The sequence below is a fragment of the Peromyscus leucopus genome, chromosome 2 (assembly GCF_004664715.2).
Source record: "Peromyscus leucopus breed LL Stock chromosome 2, UCI_PerLeu_2.1, whole genome shotgun sequence".
NCBI classification, from domain to species: domain Eukaryota; kingdom Metazoa; phylum Chordata; class Mammalia; order Rodentia; family Cricetidae; genus Peromyscus; species Peromyscus leucopus.
Window position 1 is genome coordinate 141,622,208 of NC_051064.1, and position 18,074 is coordinate 141,640,281.

Below are 18,074 nucleotides of genomic sequence, written 5' to 3' on the forward strand. Positions count from 1 at the left end.
ATCCCAGCATCCCAGCATCCCAGCATCCCAGCATCCCAGCATCCCAGCATCCCAGCATCCCAGCATCCCAGCATCCCAGCATCCCAGCAGAGACACACTGCTGGCCTCCACCTTTACCTCTGCTTCAAGAGCACAGGCCACAGAACAGCTGTGTCTCTGTGTCCCAGCAGGGACTCTGTAGTCACGAGTCCTGGGTATTGGTACCTGAGTCTGCAGAGTGGCAGCGTCCAGTACAGTGACCCGCGGGCCACAGCTGGCCCATGCGGCATCCTCCAGGCTCAGCAGTGTGCGAATGGGCCCTGGGCCCACAGTCAAGCACATGGGAGGGCTCTCCAGGTCCCAGGGAATTCCACCTATGGGAAGGAAGGGCACAGGTCAGTGGCTGAGACCCTGCAGGGGGAGCTCGGCGAGCACCATATACCCTCCCCCACCATGGTCCTTCAGCCTCATGTCACCGGGGCGACTGACACTATACTCCATTGCCCTGGGGACCACCCTGGACTTCCCTCCTTCCCTGACTCTCTCTCTCTCCCTCATTCATTCACTCCACACACACTCAGAAAGCACCTACGACCAGCTGGGCCATGAGCTGAGAAGAGAGGCAGGCGCAGGTATAGGCCCCGCCCTCTGGCGAACCACACTGGGTAGAGACAGCAGCCACCAGCTCCGAGCGGATGTGCCAAGCACTGAGGAGCAGACACACGTGGAGGACAGATACACAGGGGCTTCTGGGAGAGGCAACCTCCACACTAGCACCTGCCAGAAGGTAGGAGGACCCCAGAGTTCCGGGACTTGTGACCAGCGTGGCCCTGATTCTGCTACAGGTCTCGAGTGCCCCTCCCCTCAGCCTCTCCAAGTCCCAGTTTGGATGGAGGAAGGGACTTCGCGGAGACCCCAGCTCATCTGAAGAGCTGGAGGACTTCCCTCAGCCCCTGCCACCTGATGCTCCTGTCACTTTGCCAAGATCTTCCCCTCCAGAGATGCCACCAGATGCAGAGAGGAGAGGCTCTGAGAGGTGACATTCCCATCTGCTGTTCCCAGGGACCACAGCAGCAGCCTGGCCAGAAACAGGCATCTCCTCTCCCCACCCCACCCATGCCCGCTCACTGAGAACCCCCTCCATGTACCCAAGCACAGTGGCTCAACACCGCCTTCTCTGAAGTCACATCTCAAGCTGCACCAAGCCCCAGTGGCTGCCCTAGGCTGTCAGGGCGCTGGGCAGGAAGGAGGCTTGAGGGGAGCTGAGGCCCAATGAGGGGGTCTGTGGGGGAGTTGCACACCCTGGAGCTGCAGGCACAGTGACTGGGACCAGGGAGGCAGGACAGAGTCAGCTGCTGGTGCCCTGCAGCCCCCCACTTCTCCTCTAGGTCCCCAGAAGGAACACAAAGCCACTCACCACAGACATATCCTCCTCTGAGCCAGATGCTGTGTGGCAAGATCGAGCACAGCTGTCCCCAGAGGTGGAGGACCCCAAGTTATATGGGAAAGCCACCAAACTCCTCACCCTGTCTCCTGGCCACATGTGGTCAGCGTGTCCCCCACCATTAGCCTCCCTCTGAACCCTGCTTCATACTCCCAGCCCAAGCTAACAAATTAAGAACTGGGGAGCCCCCTCCCATACACAGTACCACTCCTTCCAGCTCAGAGCATGACCACATACATAGCAAGCAGGCCAGACCAGAGCCCTCTGTGGCTCTGAACTCCCATGTCCATTTGGGTAAAGACTTGACCTCTCTGAGTCTTGGTTCCCTCATCTCTAAAATGGATGTGATGGCCACGCACCCCCTACTCCTCGGATACTGCAAGGAGTCAAGGAACTGTGTGTGCTACCCCAACACAGCTTGGGGCACTGGTAAAAATGCCGGTGGCCAACACTGAGCCCCATCCGCTTCCGTGTGCTGGTCGCTCTGCTCACGAATGAATTTTCTACCTCCGGCACGCCTCCGTGGCAGACACTGTCATTAGCCCTGACTTACAACTCACACGCCGCAAGTTCAATTACCCCCGTCACACAGCTGCACAGTTGTCCCTGCTCACTGGCTCCCAATAGTCTACAGAAGCCAGTGCCGGCGCCATTTAATTAAAGGTGACAACAGAGACCCAGAGCAGAGAACCTGGGTAACTCACCCAAGGAGTGTCAAGCCAAGCAGCATTTAAACCCACAGCTGGGTCTGGCCTGGCTGCCTCCAAGCCCTACTCCCAGTCCTGTGCTGGGACTGGTGTCTGGGAGGGGTAGGTGACCAGAAGGAGGCCAGATCTCCAAAGGAATGTGACCCTGGACCCAGGGCACCAGATTCAGGGAAATGCAAGGCTCTTGAGCTCCCCCTAGTGGCAGGAGGTGAGCAGTGTCTGTGGCCAGATGCCAGAGCCTCCGCCACTATGGCCAAGATGTGGGTGAGAAAACATTTGGGGAAAGGAGCTAAAGACACTGGGGTAGCATCTCAGAGACTGGGACTGGGGTTCACCCAAGGGCACAGCAGCAATGGCGGGGGGACCCCTTGCACCTGCCACCCAAGGACAGTGCATCACAGCCGCTGAAGTCCTGAGGGTCACATGTACACTGACCATCCCACCTTTGTGGGCTGCTGTCCCCAGAAGCCCTCCAAAGCAAGGAACTGTGATAAAATTCAATATAAATTTATATCAGAGTGGAGAGTGGCCAGGAGCTCCCGTTGGAGTCCATAGAGGCACCCTGGACTTGCTGACCTTGCTGGGACTTGGTTTTCTTGACAGACTCTGTCCTCTGAGGTCCTTCCAGCCCCCATTTTACCGGCTTCACGGACTACAAAGGTAATTACTGAGGCTGGGCAGGGCTCAAGGGACTGTCCCCTCCAGTGGCCCTCCCCAGTTCCCAACCCTTGGGTAGCTGTAAGTAAACACGATCCAGAACCTGCGCTGGCGGGCCCACACCCGCCCCTGGGTGACAGCCCATTCATCTACGCTGGCAGAGCCGGTCAGCAGAGACGAAGGCCTGTCTCAGCAAAGGCACCTTCAGGGTGCCAGCATCCCTCCTCTCCCAGCCTCAGGTGGCACAGCCTGCTCGTCTCCCACAGGGGTCCAGATCTGGCTGGTGCTGGGAAGAGGACACAGGAGTGAAAGCCACTGAGGCTGAGAGGGGCCCACTCCGGGGGAGGCTCCATTGTAGGCCCTGGGGACAGCTGCACATGTGACCCTCACAAGCAGCCTGTGAGGAGGAGCTGTCTGCACCCCATTTCACAGGTAAGGAGACTGTCACTTCACTGTACACATCTCATCCAGCACCAGCCCCGGGATGTAGCTGTGAATCCTGGGCAGTTCACATCCCAGACACTCCTGGCCACCAGGAGCACCCTGGAGATGTTCTGGAAGGGTACCTTGAGGCTGGCCCAGGGGCGGCACAGAGCAAGGCTTCTGCTCCTGAACCAAGGGGACTCTGAGGCCTCTTTTAAACCACGTGGTGCTGTGGTCCTAAGAGTCTGGCTTCAGGCCAGGGATCACCTCTTCAGGACACCACAGGGTGGCTGGGGGCCCGGAGAAGGGAAGACCTTTCATGACAGCCAAGGTCAAACCAGACACCCAGAGAGTGGGATCCTAGAGAGGATGCCATGCCAGGCACACCTGCCCTCCTGTCAAAGGAGCCAGTGTCTAGACTGTACTGCTTCTCTCTACATCCCAATGGGCTGAGACAAACTCAAGATCCTCATGAGCAGATGTTTGTCCCCAGACTCTGCCCAATGCCACCTGCCCTCTGGCTCTTAGCCAGCCCTGCAGCCTCCTCTCTGGGGCCTCCACAATGCCAGGCATACTCCTGCCTCTGGCCTTCACACACACTGGCCCCTCTGCTCCAAACAGTTCCCTCCACTTACCACTTGCCTGGCCACCTCTCTCGTTCTCAGCTTCAGGGCCCGCTTCTTGGGATGAGCCCCAGGTGCTCAGTCCACCCTGCTAGGTAGTCAGGCTCTCAGAGTGACCCCAGTCTTGCCTCAGCAGCCCCTAGCTTCTTGCTTGTTGACATGGCTATTCTGACCTCCCTCTGTAGACTTTAAACCTCATAAGGATGGGAGGCATGTCTCTTTTGTTGACCAGCATATTCATGGCACACGGTAAGTGTTCATTCATATTGGGGGAGCAAATGTTTGCAGGGAAGACTCCCCCAAAAGTGAGGGGATGAGGTGTAATACCCCCATGGGTTCTCCATTCTGATAAGCTAGCAGGCTCCAACCCTAAGCTGAAGGCCAATGGCTAAACCCAAAACTCCATCATTGACTAAACTGTGTCTCCCCAAAATCCACTCACTGAAGCCCTAACCCTAGACCAGTATATAGTCTTTCTTGGAGACAGTAACCCTACAGATGTGACAGGCATCCTTATAAAGGGGGAGACTGGGATGCAAAGGTGCATGAACAGGGAGACATCCTCATGAGGACCTGAGTGATGTCACTACAAGTCAAGACGTCACTGAGAGCCAGAGAAGCCTAGGATGGACCCTTCTCAAGAGTCTTGATCTTGAACTTCTGCTGTTTGAGCCACTGCTGTGGTACTTAGCTACAGCAGCCCTACCCCGCCCACCTGAGCATCCATACAGGTAGCCAGAGCTGGATGAAGCTGGCGTCGTGGTGTCTAGGGCACACAGGAGGGTGGGTGGTCCCTTCAGACCCTCCTGTCTACCCCAGCACATCTGAGCCAGGATTTACATTCACACACATGCTCTGCTCCGTCTGATGGTAAGAGGGATTTTTTTCCCTTCTTCCCCCTTTAATTAAAAACTATAAATGCCTTATCAAAAGCTAATTAAAAATACCAACATAGTGCCAAGTAGGAAAAAAAAAAAAACCCTCATTGCAAATATCCGTTTATAACCCCGCAACAGGCTGCAAGGATGACGCAGCCATCAGATCAGAGCTGAGCTGGGGGCGGAAGGAGGGGGGAGACACTGCTGTAGAGCCTTGGGGCTACCACACTTGCTACTGGGTCCTCAATATCAAGCTAGGGGCTGAGCAAGCCTCGGGGCTCAGGACCGTGCACAGCACTCACACGGCTGTGAACGAACTGTGCTCCCCCAACCCCCAGGCTCAGCACCCTGGTACCTGGAACAGAGGTGACTCTCCAGGGTAGCACATCACATCCTTCTTGACACTGTTCCTGGAGCACTGGAGTGTGGTGCTGCCCACAGCTGCCGCATAGCCCCGCCACCCTCCTCCTTCAGGCTCAGTGACATGGTCAGTGACAGCCCAAAGGTACCTCCCCTTCTCAGCACCCGTCCTGGCCCCATGTCCAGTCTATACTGAGTTGTTTTGTTTACTAGAACCAAGAGGGGTGGGTACCACCCGATTCTCACTTTATGAAAGAGCCCAAGGCACAAAGAAGGCTCCACTCACTGGGGACACAGCTGTCACAGGGCAAGAAGCCAGGTCTTTCCAAGACCACCCTCGGTCTCCCAGCGCACAGAGCACCGTCCCCTAGAGCTTGTTTACTGGCAGAGAAGTAAATGTTCTCTTTTTACAGGGATTTACACGTGGGAACCAGGCCTTAGACCCCAGTGAAGATCAGGTCTCAGATCCCCACCAGCCCGAGGCTAGCCAGTTCCAACCCTGCCTCCTTAGCAATCTCTCAGTAAAGTATCCAGGCCCAACTTGGTGCCCCAGATGCCCACCCTCCATCACACCCACCCGCCAGGCCTCACCACTGGTCCGAGGATAGGCAGCGAGCGTCCCGTCCTGTAGGCCGGCAAGCAGGTAGAAGGGACTGTGCCGCAGGCAGAGCACGGGCTGAGGGCCTGGGCTCTTGCAGGTTGCCAAGCACTGGGTACCAGTGTCCACACTGCCGTAGAGCAGGATGCTGAAGAGAGACGATAGCAGCATTGTGACTCATGGGTACCTATCTGCGCATGGGCCTCACCTGCCCAGGCTTGTTCCTCCTACAGGAAACCTGAGTTCAAATCCAACCACCAACTCCTAGCTGCTGACCTGGAGTGCTGACCTTCAGCTCTCTTCCTCACATGATCCGTGGTGCCCACTTGAGGGCCATAGGGGGACAAAGCACGACAACACTCCTTGGCCTGCTTTGCAAGCATGCACAGAGTAATGAGGAGCCAGGAACAGAGGCCATGAAGCACTAGATGTCGTTTGTAGGGTGTGACTGAGGGCAAGCTCTCAGAGGCCAAAGATGATCAGCAGTTTCCAAGGAGAGGATGAGATGGGTATATGCTTCTTTGGGAGTAATGAGAATGTTCTGGAGCTAGGTAGTGATAGCCAGGAACCACCAAATTGTGCTCCTTAATAAGGCTAAAATGGTGATTTGTTTCATTTTGTTGTTTTGTTTGTTTTGTTTTGTTTTTTAAATAAAGGTCACAGTGTGATCCAGGCTGGCCTCGATCTTGCTATGTAACCAAGGATGACCTTAACTTCTGATCCTCGTTGCCACTGCCTCTCAAGTGCTGGGATCACAGACATGAATCACCCTGCCCAGTCTGAGGTTCTAGGGATGTGACTTAGACCTTGTGTAGACTACGCAAGTGCTCACTGCCAGCACCCCCTGCCCCTCCCCACCCCCCACCCCACCCCCCGCACCGCAAATGGTGGGTTTTGTATTACATGAAAATTATCTTGGCTCAAAACTAAAACAAAAGGTGTTCACCAGATCTCTTCTAAGTCCAGGCCCAGACGGGGCCCTAGGCTACAGTCCCAGCTTGGACTGCGGTGGGGGGGGGGGGGTAAGCGTGGTCCCCATCACTTCTTCCTGCCCCTCCCTGTGTGGGAATGGAGATAGCCCCCAGGCTGCAAGATCCCACTCAGCATGTGTGAGGCACAGAGTAGGAACTCCAGAGACACACACTGTCTGTCCTTCTATAGGACATGGTGAAGAGCAGAGAGGCAGAGGAATTCTCTTTTGGACAGTCTTCTCCCAGTTAGGCAGGATTGGCTCTCCTGTATTCACACAGCCCTGCAGTGAGGGGTTGGGGGGTGGGGGTGCTAAGCCTCACTGACCCCAGGAACCTGAGACTCAGCAACTCGACATGGCGAGACTGTAGGACTCCTGAGCTTCACCACAGAGAGAACCTGACTTGACATGGTGTGTCTAAGGATGCACAGCCAGGAAGTGGTGCCAGAGGTAGGGGGAGCTGTCGGCTGTGACATAAGCCACTCCTGACACTTAGACTCTGGCTGTCTCCAGTTCCCATCTTCCTGGTGACGCCAAGCTGGGGAAGAGTGCTTTGGTTAGTGACCCACAGAGCTGGAGGGACTGCCTGCAGCCATCTGCCTGGCAGCACCAGCCATCCCGATGCATGTTCCTGCCCCTCACCTGCCATCTTGCAGCCCGAGGCAGACGGTGGGATGCACTGCAGCTGAGGGATCAGCAGCCACCCGGCTCTCCTCCGCACCCTCAGCCGCCTCCTCCTCCGGATCCGGAATGTACTCTATGCAGAGCACGGGGGCTGCCAGCGGGAAGGACTTGACGGTGCGCGGCGAAGGCCGGTTCAGGGAGAAGATCTCCACCTGGCCACCCGCACCCTCCTGCCCACCTCCGACCTGGAAGCAGAGGCCCAGAGAGGCTGTCAGGCCGGTGAATAGAGCACACACTCCCAGGGATCACACCCTGGCACAGACACACGGACAAACACACAAATACACAGGCGCATACGTATACAGGCATACATATGACAGAAAATGATTTAAAAAGCTAGATTACTGAATCTACTTTGATCCAAAAAAACAACTGTTAATCTCAAAATACTCTACATTGGTATGGATTTTGGTTTATTAATACAAATTTAAGGTCAATTTTGTTATAGTGTATGTATATTTCTACTCTTGTTTAAGGTATTATGTTTATGCAATTCATTTAAAATTATATCATTAAGAAATACATATTAATAGTCATCTATGATAATCAAACTTATAGTCATATTAGTTAAGTTTTCTAGGTATACAAAGATATATTTCAGTTAGGTAGGTAATCTTCAAACACTTCAAAGACCTGCAGAATATGGCATTTAAAATGTTTTAAGAACTTAGACTTTTCTGGACACATATGCTCCTGGCAGCACAAATTACTTCAAAGAAGATGATGGGCATCAAAGAAACTTATGGAGTTAGCTTACAATGTGGAAAAGGCTAGCCATTTGGGCAAGAAACTGCTCTTGCCTGGACTGCTTGACAGTATGTTGTATAAACTGAACATGCAGGACCCATAGAAAAGTGACCATTGAACTTTGCCAAATCAAGGCAAGATGGTCCTCCAGTTTCCTGCTTCACAGAAGAAACTGCCAGACATTCTGCAGGACAAAGAGAAAAGCAGCTGATGAACTTTTCCATTAGGCAGAACAGTCCTTCAAATTTCCTGCTTCTAAAAAGTCTGCCAGACACTCTAGGTCTATAGGCTGAAGATGGATGCCACAATGTTACAAAGGAACTTTGGGTGACTGTCCAGGCAGCCGGATGTCTCTGTTATTTCTAAAATTATGGAAGTTGCTTGCAATGCACTTCCTGTTTACTTAGTTAATAGTATATCCTTCTGGGGGTCTTTGATGTAGTTGAAGACTAGATAGTTATAATATACCTTGGTTATGCTAAAAAATTAATTAGATATAAAACTTTAGACTCACAAATATAGGATAAATGATAGAATATTTTCTTTAATTTTGTCAAATACAAATAGACCAGATATTCTAACTGTAATCCTTGCTTGATAACTGTTCTATTATATGTAATTTTACTATGTTAAAGTTAAAACCTTCCTTTTTGATTAGATAGAAAAGGGGAAGTGCTGTGGGGTGTCTTTCTGTACACTGTGAATATGTGTTGCTCTGGTTGGTTGATAGATAGAGCTGTTTGGCCAATAGCGAGGCGGGATAAGGTTAGGCGGTACATTCAAACTGAAGACGAGACAAAGAAGTCGAGGCAGATGCTGCAAGCCACCACCAGGAGAAGCAAGATATGAATGTACCGGAAAGCCACAAAGCCATGTGGCAATGCATAGATTAATAGACATGGGCTGAGTTAAGTTGTAAGAGCTAGCTAGCGAAAAGCCTGAGTCATAGGCCATATAATTTGCAATTAAAATTAAGCCTCTGAGTGATTATTTTATAAGTGGCTGTGGGACTGTGGGGCCAGGCGGGGCCGGGCAGGACCGGAGAAACACAGGACCACGGGGCCGAGTGGGACCAGAAAAACTTACAGCTACACATATATACACAGACACAAATACACACACACACACAGAGAGAGAGAGAGAGAGAGAGAGAGAGAGAGAGAGAGAGAGAGAGAGAGAGAGAGAGAGAGAGCAATTGGGGATAGTAATGGGGAGGAAATTCCCCTGTCCAGCCCATACACAGCCTGCACTCACAATGGTCACTTTCTCCCAGCTGCAAGAAAACAAATTAGTTTCAGGGGCCAAAGGAAATCAAGAAAAGGCTCGAGAGGACGGAATACCCAGTCAGCTTCCCAGTTTCCCCTCTATAGAGACCTCCCAAGTAATATCCAATGAGCCACTCTGTCTCCTTAATGACCCTCTGTCCTGTTCACTGTTTGTTTTGTGTCTGGCTCATGGTATGCACCCAATGTGTATGCCTATCAAGTGATGGATAGAAGGAAGCATGCATGCATGCATGAGTGGGCAATCGGATGGTAAATGGTAGTTGGTTGGTGGGTGTGTGGAAGGGTGGAAGGTTAGGTGGATGATTGGATGGATGGATGGATGGATGGATGGGTGGATGGGTGGATGGGTGGATGGATGGATGGATGGGTGGGTGGATGGGATGATGGATGGATGGATGGATGGATGGATGGATGGATGGATGGATGGATGGATGGATGGATGATTGGATGGATGGATGAATGGATGAATGGATGGATGGATGGATGGATGGATGGATGGATGGATGGATGGATGCACAAATGAATAGATGAATGAACAGATGAAGGATGGACAGGGTAAGTGGATGCATGCATGCATAGATGAATAGATTCACCAGGTGCTAGATGATAATTGGGAAACAGCATGGGGGGGGGTCAACATTTGTACTACAGTCTGAAGGGTAAGCCATGGTTCTGCTGCACAAATGCCCAGAGATGAGAAGGAGCATGTGATAGAGGCTGGCCAGGAATGGAGAAGTCAGAACCTTAGAAATAGGAGGACACAAACAGCAACCCAAGGAGCATGGGGCCCCTCATTTTAAAAACAAGACAGGGCTTTGCTCAGAACCTCGGAAGTAGAGAAGGTGGCTGGAAGCTCCATGTGAGATGAGTAAGAGCCAGGGCTGATGCCTAAGCCCCGGTGAGGCCAAAGATCCGGGCCTCCTATGCCCCTGAGCCTCTTCTGAGCTGGACCTCCTGCAGTCGGACCTCTGCAACCTAGGGCTCCTGCAGTCCAGGCCTCCTGCAACCCACACCTCTGCAACCTAGGGCTCCTGCAATCCGGACCTCTACAACCCAGACCTCTGCAGCCCAGGGCTCCTGCAGTCTAGACCTCTGCAACCCAGACCTCTGCAACCCAGGCCTCTGCAACCCAGGCCTCCTGCAATCCGGACCTCTGCAACCTAGGCCTCTACATGGCTTACACTCACCCCTCTCCTAGAGGTCTGGTCCCTTGCAAAAGCCCTACTCTCCCTGGGTTCCATTACCCTGGATAAGGCTCCATGCCCCCGCCCCACCTCCAAGCCCCAAGGTTGATAGATAGGGCTGCTAGACAAGAGGGTGTCTTTCTCAGAACCCTTCCTGAGAGTCACCCTCTCCGTCTCCACCCTGAGGACAGACCACCACCACCCCCTGACTGGGCAAAGGGACTACTTACCCAGAGGTAGCCCTGTGGAAGGGAAGTGCTGACAGCCGAGAAGCCCAGCAGGGGACAGTTGACAGGACTGTGGACCAGACCCCCAAGCTGTAGAGACAGAGATAGTATACGGAGGTCAATCAGTGAGGTGCCAAGATGCCAATATTTGACACACTTCTGAGCCCATTGCCCCCACCCATGAGATCCCTCAGGATGGGGCCCAAGGAAGTGCCACATGCCACATACATAGTTTCCTATGCTTCATATTTGACCATCATTCTTCTAGAACCTTCTGTCCAGAAAAGGCCTGACTGATGCTCTATATCCGTCCATAGACTCTGGAACCAGGCAGCTTCTAGATAGGGCTTGTTGATGACCACTAAGCTCCCCGCCCTCATCCAAGCACTTTATTTTGTAGATGGAAAAGAAAAGTCCACAGAAGGCCGGGGCCAGCACTAGGTCAGAGAGGAAGTGAGTGACTGGGCCCCACTTGCTCCTGCACCCCAGTGGCCTCCCAGATCCCTCCAGAGAGCTGTAAGGAGGTGAAAATGAGGTAAAGGGGCTCTGCATCAGTACCCTTCTGCAGAAGGACCCACTGGGACAGGGGACTGGGTGGGTTGTGTAAGGAAAACACTGGGGCTTGACTGGCAGCCAGCTGTCACTGAGAGTCGCTGGCTTCTTATACTGCCTCCTGCAACTGTTGCTTCCAGCCCCTGGCTGGGTGGCCTCTCAGTTTTGTTTCAGGCGCTGACTGTCTCTCTGGACAGGACAGCACTGGGGGCAACTGGAAGGGGCTGTGCCCACAGACATCGAGACACCGGGACTTTTCCCAGGCAGGTGCTGCCCTCTGCTGGTGAAGAACCTGCCAGTCCTGCTCTGGGAACACTACCAAGATTCCTAATGGCCATGGGCAAGAGGGCCAAAAGTTGCCCCAGACACCTTAGCAGTTAGCCAGATTGAAGCTCGGAGAGGGGACATGGCTGGCTTGAGGTCGCACAGCATGTTAGGGACAGAGGCAGGTCTAGACTCAGACTTCCCATGCCTGATTCTCTCTACTCTCCCTGAAGTTCTAGCTGGAAGCACCAGGCCCGAGACTTCGGGGCTACAGTGTTCCACTTCTTCCCAGATGGGGATCTAGGACCCACACACTGAGCGAGAAGTCTCCAGACCCTCTGCCTCCGTGGCTGTACTGGCTGAAGGGTCCCAGCCTTTCTGCCAGGCTGCCATTCCTGATCTCTCAGGAGAGGAAGGCGTCATCACAGCATCTCAGGCATCTCCATGGCAATTCCCGAGGGCCCTGATGTCAGCTGATTGACAGAAACGGGTCTGAGACGGTGGTAACAACTACATGCTTCCTTAAGGGATGGGTGTCCTTAGCCAGGCGGTGGTGGCGCATGACTTTAATCCTGGCACTTGAAAGATGGAAACAGGTGGATCTCTGTGAGTTTGAGTCCAGTCTAGTCTGCAAAGCGAGTTCTAGGACAACCAGGACTGTAACAGAGAAACCCTGTCTTGAAAAAACAAGCAACAAGAAAAGCGACCAGTGTCTGGACCCCTGTGTGGCTCCTGACTTCTGGAAAGCCAGGCACACCAAGAGGCAGGGTACTAGCTAGTGAAAGGATGGAGGCTTTGCATTCAGCCAGCCTGGCACCAACCCTGCTTACACATCAACTTCTTATATATAAGTGGGGACCTGACATCTCACTGGGATGGTCTTGGGGTCTGAAGAGGACTGCTAAACAGCATGGAGCATCAGCCTGGGCACCTGGCACCCAGCATCCCTGTGCCTCTGGAAGCCTAGATAGATTCCTCCAGCACTTTGCATGTACCACAACCACGCAACTGCACAGCCAGCAGCCTTCAGGGTCCCCAACTGCTGTGCCGCAGGTACGGTTTGAGTGTGTCCCCCAAAGACCTGTGTGCTGGAAGCCAGGTCCCCAGGGTGGCGGTGTTAGGATAGTGAGACCTTTAAGAGGTGGGACATGGGGAGGTGATTAGGCTAGGGATGCATTCTCTAGGAAGAGATTAATGTTCTCATGGGACCCCAGTTCCCCTGAGAGGGGGCTGTCACCAAATGAACCAGCCTGTCCCTGAGCCTCCCAGGCTTCCCGTCTCACCAAATGATGGTCTTCACATGTGATCACCCCCATCATAATGCCATCACCCTGAGACCTTACTGGTGAACAGATTGGGGCTGCCTGATCTTTAGATATCCAGCTTCCAAAGCTGTGAGCCAAAGAAACCTCTTTTCTGCATATAGTATCCAACCTCAAGTGTTTTGTCATAGCCATAGAAAATGACTGTTAGCAGTTATGGATAATGGAGCTGGTGTCCATCAGAGCAGAGGTTGCTGGGCTGGGAAGCTGAGGACCAAGCTCTCTGGCTATAGACCCCTGTGGGGCCAGGCTACAACCCCTTCTACAGGGCATTCGAGTCGCAAAGCATTTCAGAGAGCCCGAGAGATGGCTTAGCATGTAACGGGGCTTGCCACCAAGTCCAATGACCTGAGTTCAATGCCCTGAACCCCCACGGTGGAGGGATAAAAGTGACATCTCCAAATTGTCCTCTGACCTCCACATGTGCACCATGTGGGCAAGTCCTCCCTACAAATAAATAATAAATACATAAATCATGTAATTTTAAAAATTAAAGACCCTCAGAATCAACACACTCCACCGTCTCAAGCCTGTGCCCAGGCAGGCCTTGAGACTGGCCCGGTTTGTGGCATGCCCACCCTGACCTCTTGCTGTCCCTCTAGGGACAGGCCTCTTACTTTGGAACAGAGCCAAGAGCCCAAGGAGCTTCCTCAGGCTCCCCAGTGGTCAAATCTTTGGGAATTCCCAGGAGACCCAGAGGCCTCTTCCGGGAGGGTAAAAATGTCCTGAGATGTTGGCTTCTGTTCCTTGAGCCCTGAGTGCATTGCACACACATATATGCATGTGTGTACACGTGTGCATAAAGGTCAGAGGTCAACACTGAGTGTCTTCCTCAAAGACCTTCTGTGGTGATATTTTGTGTATGATCTAACAAATAAAGCCTGCCTGAAGATCAGAAGGCAAAGCCAGCCACTAGTTAGCCATAGAGGCCAGGCAGTGGTGGCACACACCTTTAATCCCAGCATTTGGGATCTCATGCCTTTGCTCCCAGTACTTGGGAGGCGCACACACACCTTTAATCCCAGCCCTAGGGAGGTTGAGACAGGAAGTGATACGGCTGGGTGGAGAAAGGAATATAAGGTGGGAGGAGACAGGAGCTCAGTCTTTTTTCAGCTGAGGAGTTGGTGAGGTGAGAAGTGGCTGTGGCTTGTTCCTTTGTCTCTCTGATCTTTCAGCATTTACCCCGATATCTGGCTCTGGGTTTTTATTAAGAACAATTAGGATTCGTGCTACAACCACCCACCGGATTTTTTGAGACAGGACACCTCACTGTGCCTAGAGCCCCAGCCAGCTCTGTCTCCCCACATTGTGATTACTACAGGTCCACACTACACACCCATCGTTTTTACATGAGTGCTAAGGATGGAATTCATGTTTGCGTGGTGAGCATTTACCACTAGACCACCTCCCCAGACCCTCAACCATATCATTTAATCCTCACTGTGACCCAGCCAGGGGTCTCAATGGCCTCTCTAGTTGCTACTAAAGATGTGGCTTAAGCCAGGTGGTGGTGGCACATGCCTTTAATCTCAGCACTCGGGAGGCAGAGCCAGGCAGATCTCTGTGAGTTCGAGCCCGGCCTGATCTACAGATCGAGATCCAAGACATGCACCAAAGCTACACAGAGAAACCCTGTCTCAAAACAAACAAACAAAGATGTGGCTTTATACTATGAGCTACAACAGCTTTCTAGTGTCACATGACTGGGGCATTCCAGGCTAGGATATAACCAGGGCAGGGAGACCCCCAGTCAGACTCCTCTCACACTCCCCCACAACCAGTTCCCTTGCCGACCAGAGGTCTGGCATGGCCCGGCATGGGCACGGCTGTCAGCTCCAAGAAAAGCACTGCTCCTCAGCCCCCAGCAAGGATACAGCCCAGCACACTCGTCACCTAGCAGCTACAGGTCAGGGTCTTGTCTGCCCAGGAAAGAGGCGGGGCCAGCAATTCCCTTGCCCAACTCCAGCCTTCCAAGGGAAGAAATAGGCTGGCTGCCAGCTCATGTGGCCACCTGAGAGCCTGCGTAAGTGGGAGAGAAGCCTGGGCAGCTGCCCACATGCACATCTGTTCCCACAGTAATTGGACAAGGCTGGCCGTCTCCGCTCTAATTCATCCGGCTGCCAGCACTGAGCTGATGGGGCACAGCTGGCTGGGCTAGGTAGGAGGTGGGCAAAGCAGAGCCAGATGAGCCCAGAAAATACAGCCGCAGGTCCAGGAACCCCTGCCTCCGGGCCCATTACCCACAGAGATTCACGCATGGCTCTCTCAGCTGACATGGGGGCTCCTTGGGACCAGCTGAGCCTGGGTTGAGCACTGCCAGCCCACACACATGTGCTGGAGCCCCAACAGCTCCAAGAGAGGAGAGATACACAGGCCCTTGCTCATCCTCCCAGGTTCAGGATGGCAGATGGTTCCCATGAGGTGTCTGTTCTTTCAAGGAGACTCTGGAAACAGAAACCCACTTAGGGAATCCACTATCCGTGTCTGACCCAGGGTGTGACCTACGTATCAGGAAACCCTAAGATCCTGGGGGTGACGGAAGACTCCAGTCCCCACTGCAGAGGCCATACTCCAGGGCCAGCTTTGTGTAAGTAACACAGGGCAGAACCAAAAGTCTCCTCTCCATGGACTCTGGCTTCCACACCAAGGCCCACAGGAAACTCTCAGTCCTTCATTATTCCCTTAAAAAAGATACCTACAGGCCATACTCTGAAGGATATTTTTTTTAAGTATTACATGGGAAAGCCGGGCAGTGGTGGCCCACGCCTTTAATCCCATCTCTAAGTTTGAGGCCAGCCTGGTCTACAGAGGGAGTTTCAGGACAGCCAGGGCCACACAGAGAGACCTTGTCTTGAAAAACCAACAACAAAAAAAAAAGAATGAATGAATGAATGAATGAATGAATGAAAAAAGAAACAATTACATGGGTGACTGGAGAGGTGGTTCAGCAGTTAAGAGCACTGGCTGCTCTTCCAGAGGCCTAGGTTCAATTCCCAGCACCCACAGGGTGCCTCACAACCACCTGTAACTTCGGTTCCAGGGGCATCTCATGCCCTCTTCTGGTCTCTGTGGGTACTGCATGCATGTGGTGCACATACCTATATGCCGGCAAAACACCCATACACATAAAATAAAAATAAATAAATCTCTAGAGAAAAATGAAATAAACTTTGAGTAGTACATGGCTTTACTCTGTATCCTGATCAGAGGCTGGGTGAGGCCTCACTCTGCAGAAGTGAGCGCCTTTCTTACTTTTCCCTGGCCTCCAAGCCCCAGCCAGACTCCACCTCCGGCAGGCCCCTGCACTGAGCTCCAAGCCTCATTCAGCCATCTCAGTCTCTTATAGCCCCGCCTCCAAGGATTCAAATCAAGATCCAGATGCCACCATTACCTGGCTTGGGTCCATCAGGGCTTCAAGAATGAAACACTACAAGGCTGTCATGGTCTCCCTCACCCAGCGACAGGCCTCATCACCCATAGCAACAGTCTCAATGTCCCCTCCAGAACCCACATTGAAATTCAATGGCCACTGTTCACAGGTCTAGAAGAAGGCCCCTTTAAGAGACAACTAACCCAAGCTCCATCCTGTTTCCTGCCAGTCCCTTTGGATTTGTCTGCTCCATATTGATGGGACTACTTACAAAGTGGACCCCCCTGGGCCCTCTGGGGTCTGTGTCCTTCTTGCTGTGTGGCTCTCCTGTTTAATGCCACCTCCTCCAAGAGGCCCTCCCTGCACCCACGAACCGTGCGGTCCCCATTTCCACGCCTGCCGTATCTCTGCTTTACACTCATGAATTCCCTTCGGTTCCCTTCTGTGTGCTGAGGTCCTGCCTGTCTTTGCCCACTAGACTGAAGGCTCCAGGAGGTGGGAACCTCGTACGTCCTGGTCACCACTGCATTCCCAATTCTAGCGCACAGTAGGTGCTCAGGGATGACCTGTGAACGGACAGATGAGTAAAGGAATGAACGATGAACTTACATCGCATGGGGCTCTTTCAGCTCTTAGAGCCCCAGTCCTACAGCCCAGCCCGCACGGCTCCTGCGACTATTTATCTGTGCTGGGTCCCACGCTCGCTCGCCCGTCCCAGAGCTCAGGGTCCTCATCTGCTTGGGAGAGGATAGACAACAGTTGCTCCAGATGGAGGGGTGGGCTCTGCCAGGACATAAGGGACAAGTGACGGATGGGGGGGGGAGGGCGAGCTTCCTGGTGGTTAATACCATGGAAACTGTAATCAAGTTGAACCAACCCCTTAATGACTGTCCTGTCTGGGCTTTTATCTCCTGTGAAATTCTGTTCTAATCACTATTACAAGAAGTGCAGCTAAACACGAGAAGAGAATAGTGGGCAAGTGAGAGGGTGTGATGACCCCGGAGCATCCCGGGATAAAGGAAGTCACCACCAAAGCCAGCACTGGCCTCGTGGCATCATCTTGGGCACAATCCCAAGTCAGGCCTTCAACAGATGAGGTTGCTGGTATTCACTATTACAAAATAACGGAATTTTCCACCCCATGGCCCATGCTGGTCATTCATACACACCCTTTCTTTTGGTGGGAATACTGACTCACAGAACGACAAAAAATAAAGGCTTGGCCCCCTGGGTCAGTTAGCTGGACTGAGACGCTGGGCCTTTCCAGCTACAGCAGATGCTACCTGGACACTGGTTCTCCCAGGCTAGGCAGGGCCACCACGGCACCGTGTGCCAGGTCCACTCACCTGCAGGCTGAGGGCCCGGGAGGAGAAGGCAGGGACGCAGCAGGCCAGGGTGGGGCACCAGAACGGGGCTTTGGTTTTCCTGTCCTCATCGGGACACAGCCATCCTGGCTGGTTCTCCTCCCCTGCAGCGAGAGGAAGGAGGGGGACGAAGCTGATGAGTGTGAGCCCCGGCAGGTGGCGACTGGCCCTCAACCCTGACAGTCACCACCGACCCCAGCGGGCTAGGTCCCATGGTGACCTTACTGCCCTGATCAGTCCCCCCACCCCACGTGCCTCTTGGTCTGAGATGAAGCCCAGTCTGGAGTTAGCTATGGACCACAGGCAAGGATCTGGGAAACCTAAAAACAGAATCCCAGCTTGACCCTACCATGAAGCAGCCTGTGAGGATACCACAACCCCCTGAGCCTCAGTTCCTTTGCCGATAAAAGGGTGACTGGGTAGGGGAGATTGTTG

General features: G+C 53.2%; 1 protein-coding gene across 8 annotated transcripts in view; it reads right to left on the reverse strand.

Moving 5' to 3' along the window:
* Arhgef10l (Rho guanine nucleotide exchange factor 10 like) overlaps nucleotides 1-18,074 on the reverse strand; it is a 153,054-nt gene that overhangs the window by 21,785 nt on the left and 113,195 nt on the right. For all 8 annotated transcript variants that reach the window (XM_037203141.1, XM_028880724.2, XM_028880723.2 and 5 more), the window contains 5 exons: nucleotides 17,622-17,743; nucleotides 10,771-10,857; nucleotides 7,282-7,508; nucleotides 5,663-5,817; nucleotides 205-353 (listed from right to left, as the gene is read on the reverse strand). In XM_037203141.1, coding sequence (XP_037059036.1) covers nucleotides 205-353; nucleotides 5,663-5,817; nucleotides 7,282-7,508; nucleotides 10,771-10,857; nucleotides 17,622-17,743 — 740 coding nt within the window. The remainder of the gene's footprint in view (nucleotides 1-204; nucleotides 354-5,662; nucleotides 5,818-7,281; nucleotides 7,509-10,770; nucleotides 10,858-17,621; nucleotides 17,744-18,074) is intronic.